Here is a 12426-nt window from a genome sequence, read left to right on the forward strand (position 1 = left end):
TACACATTCAAGTAACGTTTATAAACGTTTAAACACATTTACACACGTTTTATCACCCCTGAGTAAGGCCCTTAACTCTCAATTGATCAGTTGTATAAAATGTACGTTGTTCTGGAAAAAAAGGGTATCTGCCAAATGCTGTAAATGTAAAATGTCTGCCAAATCCGATAAAAGGCTGAGGTCAGGTCTTTGTGTATTATAGTGTAGAAATAATAGTAACATTTCTTAGCCATTGTTAATGGTTTCCTAAGCTTATAACTTGTTTAATTTTATTTACAGTAATCTTACAATGTTATCAGTTTCATTTTGTTTATAATAAGCAGGCAACATTTTTAGCTTTGACCTTGATTCCTTTAAGTGATTCATAATTGTAGTCAGTGTTGCTTGAATGAGAAGGCAATGACACATGACACATTACAGTAACGTCCTAGCCTTAATGCTAGTAAGCAAACACTCATTAAAGTCTTTAGGATGACCAGATTGGTGGTCATAACATGGCCTGTCATGGAATACTACTGCAATAAATGTTCAGCAGCTGAGCAAACAAAACAGTTCCACTGTTGGCTGCAGACAGGTTTTTATTACATGTGTAGTTTTTATTACATGTACAGATCAGGTCAAAACAAAGTCATCAAGTGTCCAATCTGACACTGAAATAAAGCTAATATCAAAAGTATCACAGAAGCTGGATTAGATGTAATCAATCTCCCTGGGACTGGGATACAAATGTCGGACTGGTTTGGAGCATTTGGCTGAACTGAATCTGGTTTTGTGGGCACACTCTTCACTGTGTGTGTTACACATGCTGCAATGGCAGCTGAGAGCAATTGGATAGGTGAAGTAAGAATCAGCATGAAGAGCACAGCCAGGCAAAACTGTTGTACGATACTCCATGTCCTGATAGGTGCAGCTCCTCTGGAATAGAAAACGATGTCCTACCAGTTCTTTCATATTACTGTCCTGAGACAAGAACAAGAAATAAAAAACACAGAAAGTTGTTGACCTGTAATGCAACACAGAATAATTAAGACATTAAATTACTTCTTGATCAAAAATGCTACATAAAAATAAGTGCTACATAAATTCTACATTACACATACCCTGGATTCAGCAGTATCATACATATCACACATTTCATATAGACATTTAGAGAAAAATTGTATCTCTGTCGTCTTATCACTAACACCCTCATGCTTTTTTTTTATCTGTCTGAAATTGCATATCTCTTACTGATAAGCCTTACTGATGAGCGTTCCTATAAACGCTCTCTCTCTCTCTCTCTCTCTCTCTCTCTCTCTCTCTCTCTCTCTCTCACACACACACACACACACACACACACACACACACACACACACACACACACACACACACACACACACACACACACACACACACACACACTCTTCTCTCTATAGTTATCACATGGTTACAACAAAGTGAAAATTTCCCACTTCCCTATGTTCACTGATATATTGTGTGTTGCCAGTAACTAACATCCAAATGAACGGAAATGTTGATTTCAAAATAAACTAGGAAAACTGTATCCAGTATAAACACCACATTCTGTCCAGTTTGAATGAAGTATTTATTTATTTATTTATTTATTTATTTATTTATTTACTATTATTATGAAGGTAAGTGTGAAATGAAAAGTAGAAATAAAACTGCTTGAAAAAACCCTGTTCATTCTTAATTTCTTTGGAATCAGTTTCATGCAGCAGCTCAAAAAAGATTATCTTATTCATCTTGTTCAGCTTTTTTGTAACATCATACTTTTCTGGGGAACTCTATTAGGCTCTACTTATGTAACACAAGGCCTGGCATTTACTGATAAGTATTTTTACTATATTTTACTGTGGTCACTAACTAGTTTGCTCACTCACAATCACACTGAGTTAAACATTAAACAACAGGTATCTTACCCTCGAAAAACAGAAGCCCATGCATATTGTGGTGTTGATGGCCACACAGTAGTTACATTCTTGTTTCTCAACATAGAGAGTGTATTCTGTTGGGACACACATAGGTACAGCTGATCCAACAAGATGGCCTAAAATTCCAGCCACGAACACAGGAGCAAACATCGTGTCTCTTGACAAGCTAAAGTCAGAAGATTGGGCACACCAGAAATAAAATAATGGTTACAGTTCAGGTTTAGAAAAGAGAAGCAATGTATGATGTACATAATAATTTCACAGGTTTTTAACTGTTGAGGCAAATTAACACATAAAAATGTTTTTGAGTACTTCATTTCTTGAAAAAGTGTCATGAAAGGCTGAATATTTTTCTGAATATGATTTCTGAATAAATATTTCTTAAACTATAAATTCATATTATTACTTATAAGTCCAATACACTTGTATAACCTAAAACCAAAAGCTCAGAATTTTCCTTACCTGCATATAGTGGCTGCCAGACTCCTATTTACTCTGTGAGGATTCTGCTTTTATATTGATCCCTTTTTCCTACCTAATCCCACTGTCTCCTTATCTGCAGATCACCCATAGCACAACATTCATAAAACCATTGCCTCGTCCTCAACCCAGCTGCACTCACTACCTCTAGACCATGCTATAGGCCTGCTGGTGCTTGTCGCTATGCTCATATTCAAAGTACAGCTCAAATTAATAGATGTTTCTTTGTCAGAATTGGCCTTCAATTTTAATAATAGTAATAGACCTTAGACACGATGTCATTATTCTCATTAATCAGTCTGTTATAGCAGTTACATACTTTAGCTGAATGTATAATGTGAAATTATACAAATGATACAGGACCTCAAAAACATATTTTTCCTCCTACAAAAATGTGTCACAGACAGTTATCATTTCATTATGTGTAATTGATCTCAATAATAATTCCAGATATACACAATATGCCTAAGGTTGACAAAACAGAATGATAAAATAAAATATAGTGTATATGTTCTATATTTTGTATATTGCATATGTACCAGAACAGGAAACAAAAGTTACACACTACAGAAAAATGTTCATGACTAATTATACATCATTGTTTTGATCTAACAGAAAGTTAAACGAAACTGAATATAATTCTAACACCATGCTATTGGGAAATTATAAAGCCAAAGCAAACAAACGAACAAACAAAAAAACTAAAAAGACTACTTCAGAGGTGGGGACTTTTACTGAATGTAGTAGAAGCAAGTGAGGGGGAACTGAGGGGAGCAAAAGAGGGAGATGAGGTCATGGGTCACTAACTATACGTGGTATCCACTTAAGGGAAAAGCTTCACTTCTAGGAAATTTGAAATATACACCGGTGAGCAACTGAGTTACTAAAATTGCAGCTTAACCACATTTCTAAGGAACATAAAGAAGTTTAATGTTTTTCCAAAATTAGTTATTCTTAAAGTGGTGAAGTTTGGTTTGTATTCATTGAATATTCATTGCAGAGCAGTTGACAAAGAAGTGTACCGACTGAGATGTTTTCATATATTATGTTATAACAGTAATATTATAATAGTAATAAAAACTGCCTATATTATTGGATAATTCAATAGTGATAATAATAAGGAAAATGTCACACAATCCCAATACTGTAAATGAAGAATTAAACAGAATTATAGTGGATCATCTTCAAATGTAATTAATCTCTCTTATTCAGTTTGCTTTTAAAACAAACTAGTATAAATAGCTGAAATAAATGATAAAAGAAAAAATGTGTGCTAATTAATGTGTGACCTTGATCTGTGTAAGAGCATTTTTGTGGTTTACGAGTCATAAAAAGAACAGCCTGGTCAAGTATCCAGCATGTTCTCACACAAAAAATGTTATCTTTTGAACATTGTGCTGAGATTGATAAACATTCACCGTCCTCTACATCAGTCAAACCCACTTTATGAACCTGTTATAAAAGCTGTATTTAACAATCGAATAGAGTCGTGTGTGACAAGGATATCTTTGAGACTCAGTGATCATTAACCATTGTTTATTCTGTAGTTTCGTCTGAAGGACAGCATGCTATCACTTATTCTTTCCTCTACATGAATGAAGGGAGCAGCTTCAGATCAATTTACCTAAAAACGAGAGCCTAAGTGAGCTAAGTAAGAGGAACGTTACAGATGACTTTTATGGATTTTGTGTAAAATGTCTATTAAAAGGTCACTTTACAACAGACCAACAAACAGCACCTGGTAAATCTGTAACATATGACACTGAGATTGTGTATAGAAAGCTAAAACAAGTGGATTGAATTTTGTTAAAGAAGTGAACGTGTGCCTTCATTGTGTTATTACCGACCATGGCTGGTGGCGGAGGTCCAACAGCTACATTCTCAGTCTGGGACTATGTGGTGTTTGCTGGGCTGATCTTGGTAGCTGCTGGCGTTGGGCTCTTTCAAGCTTTCCGAGGCCGCAAAGATAACAGCAGTGCTGAATTCTTACTTGGTGGCCGTCGGATGACAGCAGTGCCAGTCGCCATGTCCCTCACGGCTAGTTTCATGTCTGGGATAACAGTGATTGGTACTCCTGCGGAAGCCTATAGATATGGCACAGCATTCTGGCTCTTTGCCTTCTCCTACACCATCATGTCCAGCATCACTGCAGAGATCTTTGTGCCTCTGTTCTATCGTCTCGGCATCACCAGTACATATGAGGTAAGAGAGCTGGCTGAATAGGAAAAATGAAGTGAACACATAGACAGAGTTTATTGGGGTAATTACATCAGTAAAAGTACTATTTATTTGCCTTTTTTGACTCATTTTGGTCAAAAATGATGCGAATTGAAATAACTACAAAAGTAAGATTCTACAGTACATTATGTTAAAATAGTGCATATTTAAATAATTTTATTTCACTACATGCTCTTTTACAAATCTGATAGTCTCCTATTTTTAAAAGACTGTTCAGTGTTCAAGGTTTTTTAAAAAGTAAATTAAAATATTTCATGTCATTTATGTCATAAAGTTATAAATTGGTTACAGTATGTGAGTGTTTCATAACTGATTTTAAAACCATTTTGTTTTTCAGTACTTGGAGCTGCGCTTTAATAAAGCTATTCGAGTGATTGGAACAACCATGTACATAATCCAGACAGTAAGCTGAGTGTTCATTTATTTAATGGTAACACACATTTTAATAACCTAATTGTGTTTGTATTGTAATGGAAAAAATCCATGTGCGCAAATTGTTTTCCATCATGTAATCACTTGATGCACTGCTTTCCAAAGTAATAAATATAGTCATAAATAAAAAAAATCGGTGGCTAATTATCTAATGTCTGTTCCTCTGTCTAGGCTTTGTACACAGGCATGGTTATCTATGCCCCAGCACTGGCCCTCAATCAGAGTAAGGATTGTTGCAAATAACAAATATCACAAGAACATTTTAAATAAAATAAGATTTTGCATCATTTGAAAAAAAAAAAGGAATAACAGTTTATATAATGAATACACACTATCAAAAATTTCAAATGTAAATTTACAATGGCTGACATCAATAAAGGCATTTATTAAAACATAAATACAAAGTACAAGAGCCATATTTCCCGAATGTTTTATCATGAGTTTCGAGTTCGATACAAGTTTTGAATGACATGGTTACAAATGACTCTTGTTATGGAAAAATAAAAATATTAATTGTATATAAAATGTTATGACTTAGGCATCTTAAATAGGTTTTGAAGTTATGAAATAGAATGTGTATACTGTACTATAGTACAGTGGTCTTTGCTTGTCTTGTAGTTACTGGCCTGGACCTTTGGGGAGTGCTGGTGGCCACAGGCATCGTCTGTATCATCTATTGCACCCTGGTAAGTTATTTGGTGTCAGGAACAGGGATGCTGATAATTGTATTGTTTATCTGCCCTGTATCATGCTCTTTCATATATATCATCACCATCCATACCAATCATATTCATATTTGTACTAATAAAATCAGATAACATTTAGAAATACAATAAAGAAAATTATGGCATGTAGATCGTATCTGCGATTGATAATGCAGGGGTGGCAGATATGAGATTGCACAGAATTCTCAGAGAAACTTTAAGTCATTGGGCACTGAGCCTTGGAGACATGCCTAACATTGAATTCAGTATGAATAGTTTATATTTGGCAGCTCAAACAGCCAACAACCCACATAAACAAACCTAATGAAATGTTCCATGATGCCCTTTCATAAGCCTGTGCTTTGTGCTAAGTAAGTTACATATTTTGTTAGTAGTATTGTTATCAACAACCACCAAAAATATCTTTTCATAGTTCATCTAAAATGCATCCTTACTCAAGATTATTTCAGTTTGAATTATCCACAGTTAATTGATCAAAAGTCAACCCAGGCATTTATTCACATGTTTCTACTGTATCTAAACAGCTTTAAATGATTAATTGAAATCTTTCTTGTCTCCTGTATTGGATGAAGCAACTTCCAAAAGGTTGTAAAAGCAGTGAGGATATATTGTCATGTGATATGAATGCGTGAGTGAATAGAGTGCTGTGTAACATGCAGCTCTCTGCTCTTCCTAACAGGGAGGCCTCAAGGCAGTAATATGGACAGATGTGTTCCAGATGGTCATTATGCTGGCTGGGTTTATAGCAGTTATCGCTCGTGGGGCCGTGCTTCAGGGAGGCTTGGGAAAAATTTGGGAAGATAACTACAATGGAGGGCGCTTAGATGCTTTTAGGTAAGTCATTGGCTTGAGAAGTGTTATAAATTAACTGAAGGAATGGTTTGTATGTCAAACAATGTGGGCTGTTTTGTTAAGTATACACTTAGGTGCAAATCTTAGACTGCTACTGATGTCTCTCAATTCAGTTGTTATTTTTTAAATATTAACAATTGTCTCTTTAGTTTTGATCCAGATCCCCTGAGACGCCACAGTTTTTGGACCATTGTTGTTGGGGGTAGTTTGATGTGGGTGTCAATGTATGCCATTAACCAGTCACAAGTGCAGCGCTATATCTCCTGTAAAACTTTAACCCATGCCAAAATGTGAGTATGCATTCAAATACCAAGAGTAAATTTGTTAAAAATAGTGAGATCTCATATAAGCGCTTTCATTTGTTCTGCTGCTGTATTTAGGTCGTTGTATGTAAATATGGTGGGGTTGTGGATTACTGTGAGTCTGGCAATATTTTCTGGCCTTACCATGTACTCTATATATAAAGACTGCGATCCTTTCACTAACAAAGATGTTGGTTCTGCAGACCAGGTGATGCTCACTAAACTATAGTGTTGAAAATAATGAGTTAATTTGTTTCCAATAAAGTAAGCCTGATTTTTATATATACGTGTGTATGTGTATGTGTGTAGCTTCTTCCATATCTAGTAATGGACATTCTAGCAGAATTTCCAGGCCTTCCTGGTTTGTTTGTAGCAGCTGCATACAGTGGGACATTAAGGTAAGGGAAAAAACACCTCCATTCACTCTCCATTCAAACAATATACATTTCAGTTCATTGTTCTGGTCAGTACAGTAGTTAATTATTTTGCTTTTACGTCTCAGTACGGTGTCATCCAGTATTAATGCTCTAGTGGCCGTCACAGTGGAAGACTTTGTGAAACCTATATGGCCCAATTTGAATGAAAAGAAGTTGTCATGGATTAACATGGGCATGAGTAAGTTTCCATAGAATTTCATAAATTATACAAAATGTAAAACAAAATAAGACTGTTCCTGCTATCATAAAAACTTCAAGGAAAAAAGTTAAGGCCTAAAGTTAAGAAATAAAGTTAAGAAAAAGTTTCTTGACAAAGTGTACAAAGATAAGAGTGTCAGACAGGACTGGTACTACATGTACAAGTAAGAACATCATAATCTTTTACTCAACCCAATTCACATAAAGGAATTCATGAATAGTTAGCAAACAGTGCCCTTTAATGAACTCTCCCTTCAACATAATACAGAGCACAGGAATGCTAAACAAAATGACCTCAGAATATTGTCCAAGGAACCATGTCTATTAAACCAACCTGCTAGTGGTTAAAGCTTAAAGTGTAACACTTGAGTGAGGGCAGTATGGTTAGAATTTAATTGATTTTACATGAATAAAGCCCTAAATAAGGTATAAACATTTACCTTACTTTTAGATCTAACTTTTATATCTTTTCATCCAAATTTAGCCATGTGACTTCTCACAAGAATGATACCATTACTTACAGGGATATAAATCTTTCTTTTGTATTTCACCTGTGGCATTTAGGCAGCCATTAAATGGTAGAATTTCATGTTCTGTCAACTGTTCCTGCTGTAGTTCATATTTTATCAAATTTAAGTTATACATTTACACTAGTCACGGTGCTTTTTGCTTCATTAATGTTTGATCGACAATAAAATATTTATTGTTTATGATTTCATGTATGTAAATGATTTTTTTTCCCATTAAATTTCTAGGTGTTTTATTTGGAGCTTTGTGCATTGCTATGGCAGCGGTTGCCTCTTTGATGGGAAGTATATTGCAGGTAAAACACAATGTAGACTATTTTACCTTTTTATTATCAAATGTGTTTAATACATTTTACTATAGCTATATTCTAAGTTCAGGGGCTTTCAACTCCAAACCTAGAGCCCTACTAATCTGCATTTCTCCCTGACACACCAGCTAAAGCTTATATTCAATAGCCTGAAAGTCTACAGAGCAATGAGCAATAGGATTGGAGCTGAGAACCTCAGCTATAATCCTAGTTCTGAGTGTGTTATGTGGCGTTCACTGTATATTAAACAGCACCCCTTGCTGTATGATATTTGTCATGACATGCTGTTTGATTTGGGTGAATTCCTCCCACAGGCTGCCTTGTCTGTATTTGGTATGATCAGTGGACCTTTGTTGGGGATTTTCCTGCTGGGCATGTTTTTCCGTTCTGCAAACTCCATTGTAAGTCACATTGTGTAAAACTTCAATCTGTGACTTACGCAACATATTTCTGACGTATTTTTTCAGATATTTTAATTCGGCACTGAATTGCTGAATTTTAACCGTAAAAAGTAATGTCTTTTTCCAACGTATTTATTATTGGTATCTTTTGGCAGCCTAGTTATTTTTGTACCATGTATCATGATCATAATTTGTTTAATCCTATTAAAGAGTGTTATGTTCATTGAATCTCTCTGTATTCAGGGCAGCCTGACTGGATTAATAACCGGCCTAATTATAACCCTGTGGGTGGGCATTGGTGCTCAGTTGTATCCTCCTTTACCAATTAAGACCAAACCACTTCCCCTCAGCGTGGCAGGATGTGATGCTGGAGACACAAACATAACCACTACATTGGCAGCATGGACAAGTACAGCCCTACCAACCACAAGGCAAGAATTCTTTTCCTCCAGGGTCTGTCAACCACAAGGCACCACTGGGAAATTTATTATCTGCTTTCTATCAGAAACAGATGAATTTCTATATTTTTATGAATAAATTTGATACAACAGCATCCTTATATCACTTCTTTTGCAATAACCTGTGCAATGTGAAATTGCAAAAAATGTACCTCTTGTTTATCATTCAGCATTGTGAGACCAGCTCTCGCTGATTCCTGGTACTCTTTGTCCTACCTGTACTTCTGCCCTGTTGCCATGCTGGTGACTATGATCACTGGGCTAATTGTCAGTGCCATCACAGGTGAGATTAATAATTTCTTGTACTTCAAGTACCAGTGAGATGAGATCTGAACATCCAATATAACGAAGTGGATTGCAAACCCTGCTGTCTTATTATAGGTGGCTGTAAACAAGAGAAGATAAACCCAGATATGTTTGTTAGGAAAGAAGACCTCATCTGCTTTGGCTGCAGAAGAACAGACACTGAGGTAAAGCTTCTTACTTTGTATGTCTAATGCAGTGTATGATATTGAAACTATATTATTTTTAAATGATAATTATTGGAATTATACTATATTATAATATAAATTACATATCACTGCATATTAATATGTTTATTTTAGATCAAATTGGAATGTTCTTATAGCTAAAGCTTGTCATAGATTTTTTTTTAGTGGAGTCTGTAAATATAGTTACTCTGTGTTTTCTGTTTGATGATCCATGTAGAACTATCTTAGGTGGCCAGAGCAAAGCAAGTCTTAATGCCAAGTAATCTCTAAAAAAAAAAAAGTGCATGTTTAAAATTGGTTTAAACCCAGCTGTCCCATTTTTCTTTTCTTTACTATACTTTTATATTTCTGTGTGAAATTGTACTTTCAAATCTTCAGTAAGTTAGAAGACACATTTTATCTTTTCCCAATTCTTTAAATGTACATATTTTCATTTCACATAGGACAACATCATAAGACAGTTGTTAATATGAAGTATACAGCTAAAAATAAAAATAAAAATTCCAAACTGAATAGAAAATTGCTTGTTTATTAAAGTCCAACGTACGGACGTTGTCATGTGTACATTTATACAGTTTTGCTCAAAAAGGAATACCTTTAGTTCGTAATAGTGCATCGACCCTTTAGCATTAATTATGGTCCTTAATTCTCTCAGGTTGTATAGCTGCCCATTCTTCTTGGCAAAATGCCTCCTGTACATTATTTGATTGTCTTGCCCAAACTGCATGTTTGAGATCTCCCTAAAGTGGCATAATGATATTGAGGTCAGGAGACTGTGATGGCCTAAAGAACATTCTTTATGCTGTAGCCATTGGAGGGCTTACCTTTTGCTTCGGATCATTATGTTGTGCGTCCCATGCGCACGTTCATGCTGTAGAATGCAAATTGTCTGTCAGTACAGTATTTTCTGATAAAATGCTGTATTCATCTTGCCATCAATTTTTACTAACTTCCCTGTGCCACTGGAGCTCTCACAGCCCCAAAATATAAGAGGTTTACTGAAGTCGGGCCTTTTTGTGGAATGGGCACAGTAACGACTATCTCCTGCAACTCGACCATACAGGTCATTTGTGTTTAAGTTCCTCCTTATTGTGCTCCATGAAAAAACAACACCACTTTTTTTTTCCAGAGCAGCCTGTATGTCTCTCGCAGTGTTTATGGGTTTTTCATTGCATCCTAAACAATTCTTCTTCTTTCTACCTGACCGTGGCTTAGTACCAACAGACCCTCTAATTTTCCACCTCTTTATCAGAGTTTGAACAGTACTGACTGGCATTTTCAAGTGTCGAGAGATCTTCTTATACCCTTTTCCTGCTTTATAAAGCTCTCCCTTAATTCGTAGGTCCATTAGCAGTTTTTTTGTCTTCCCCATGGTGCAGTATCCATGAGCTGAGAAACTCACTGACTATTTATGTACAGACACTAATTACGATATAAAGCAATTACAATGAGTCACAGGTGCGGAAACTTCCCTTTAATAGCCATTTAAACCCCTGTGTATCAGCCTGTGTGTTTATAATGTGGCCAAACATTCAAGGATAATGTAAACTTCTGATCAGGGTTGTTTAGGTGATTTCAGTTATCATTAGGTTTTAAAATGGAGTCAAACAACTATGTGATAATTAATGACTTCATGTGACCACTATACTTAAATAGGAAAAAAATGTTTCCATTATCAGTAATATTTTAAAAATGTTTAACAATTTCTTTTAGGGTATGCAAACTTTTGAGCACAACTCTATGTCTTTCAGGTATTTGCTTATTTTTTGACCTTAAGAAACATACAATTTGTCTGAATTTCTCAACAGAACCCTGCAACAGTCATGGTTGAGAAGGCAGGGCCAGAGCATCTGTATGGCGTGGACAATCCTCAATTCATTGACATCAATCAGAAACTAAAGGACAGTGACAAGATAACCAAGTTCTAAACTATTTTTCTGTCACCACATTAGTATGACTCTATTCATGATACTGTAATGACAGTACTGGCTACAGGTTGAGTACTGCTTGAAACACAGAACCAACTTAACTAGTATACTAGTTATTTTTTAAACAGATAATCAATTACTTAATTCCAGTTTTGTATTCCATTGTTATAACATGTCTACTATTCACAACCATCTTTTTATAGTTGACATTTTGAGAGTCTATTTATTATTATTATTATTATTATTATTGATTTGTCAATTAAAATATGATTAATTATAATGATTATTAAGTATTATTTGCAATACAAAGATTGTAGGCAGCATGGTGGGGCAATCATTGGTATTGTGTGTTTGTGAGAGAGAGAGAGAGAGAGAGAGAGAGAGAGAGAGAGAGAGAGAGAGAGAGAGAGAGAGAGAGACACACACACACACCCCGTGTGGTTGACGGATGCAGTACTTCTTTATGCTCCAGATCCACCTGATAAAGATAAAGCAGTTACAGCAGATAAATGAAAGAATAAAGAGACTGTATAATTTTTTGTAATGATACAATTAAAACAGTGTGCTGTGCATTAATAATTAAAATGGCAACCTCTGCTGAGGATACACAATGAAACCACTCAAACATCTGACCACACCTACACAATGAAAAACAGGGAAGAGCATGGGAAGCCTACACAACACATCCTTAACATAGTGGAAAATACATAGAGCT

The 12426-nt window shown here is 35.5% G+C and overlaps 2 protein-coding genes across 3 annotated transcripts; one reads left to right on the plus strand and one right to left on the minus strand.

Moving 5' to 3' along the window:
• Positions 1–560: 560 nt before the first annotated feature.
• On the minus strand, positions 561–2620 carry tshba (thyroid stimulating hormone subunit beta a). Of its 2 annotated transcripts, XM_027147189.2 has the most exons (3): positions 2397–2620; positions 1923–2100; positions 561–960 (listed from the first exon to the last, which is right to left on the minus strand). In XM_027147189.2, the coding sequence occupies exons 2-3, from the start codon at positions 2082–2084 to the stop codon at positions 691–693; spliced, it is 432 nt and encodes a 143-aa protein (XP_027002990.1). In that variant the 5' UTR covers positions 2085–2100; positions 2397–2620; the 3' UTR covers positions 561–690. The 2 variants fall into 2 exon arrangements, with proteins under 2 accessions (XP_027002990.1, XP_027002991.2); XM_027147190.2 differs by lacking the exons at positions 1923–2100; positions 2397–2620 and adding an exon at positions 1101–1288 and having other exon boundaries at positions 561–1003.
• Positions 2621–3898: 1278 nt separating this feature from the next.
• Positions 3899–11991, plus strand: slc5a8l (solute carrier family 5 member 8, like). Its single transcript, XM_027146995.2, has 15 exons — positions 3899–4616; positions 4990–5055; positions 5256–5307; positions 5703–5770; positions 6489–6643; positions 6811–6951; positions 7042–7171; positions 7273–7361; positions 7466–7578; positions 8354–8421; positions 8748–8834; positions 9078–9265; positions 9463–9575; positions 9674–9762; positions 11592–11991. Exons 1-15 carry the CDS (start codon positions 4263–4265, stop codon positions 11709–11711), a joined length of 1833 nt encoding a protein of 610 aa, XP_027002796.1. The 5' UTR covers positions 3899–4262; the 3' UTR covers positions 11712–11991.
• Positions 11992–12426: the final 435 nt, after the last annotated feature.

The sequence above is a fragment of the Tachysurus fulvidraco genome, chromosome 5, assembly GCF_022655615.1.
Source record: "Tachysurus fulvidraco isolate hzauxx_2018 chromosome 5, HZAU_PFXX_2.0, whole genome shotgun sequence".
Taxonomy (NCBI): Eukaryota; Metazoa; Chordata; class Actinopteri; order Siluriformes; family Bagridae; genus Tachysurus; species Tachysurus fulvidraco.

Bases quoted from the DNA above. Each gene is read 5' to 3' on its own strand.
- tshba (XM_027147189.2), bottom strand. From the start codon at position 2,084: ATGTTTGCTCCTGTGTTCGTGGCTGGAATTTTAGGCCATCTTGTTGGA. The intron at 961-1,922 runs GTAAGATACCTG...TTCTTGTCTCAG, and splicing joins TGGGCTTCTGTTTTTCGAGG to GACAGTAATATGAAAGAACT.
- slc5a8l (XM_027146995.2), top strand. From the start codon at position 4,263: ATGGCTGGTGGCGGAGGTCCAACAGCTACATTCTCAGTCTGGGACTAT. The intron at 4,617-4,989 runs GTAAGAGAGCTG...TTTGTTTTTCAG, and splicing joins GCATCACCAGTACATATGAG to TACTTGGAGCTGCGCTTTAA. The intron at 6,644-6,810 runs GTAAGTCATTGG...TTGTCTCTTTAG, and splicing joins GGGCGCTTAGATGCTTTTAG to TTTTGATCCAGATCCCCTGA.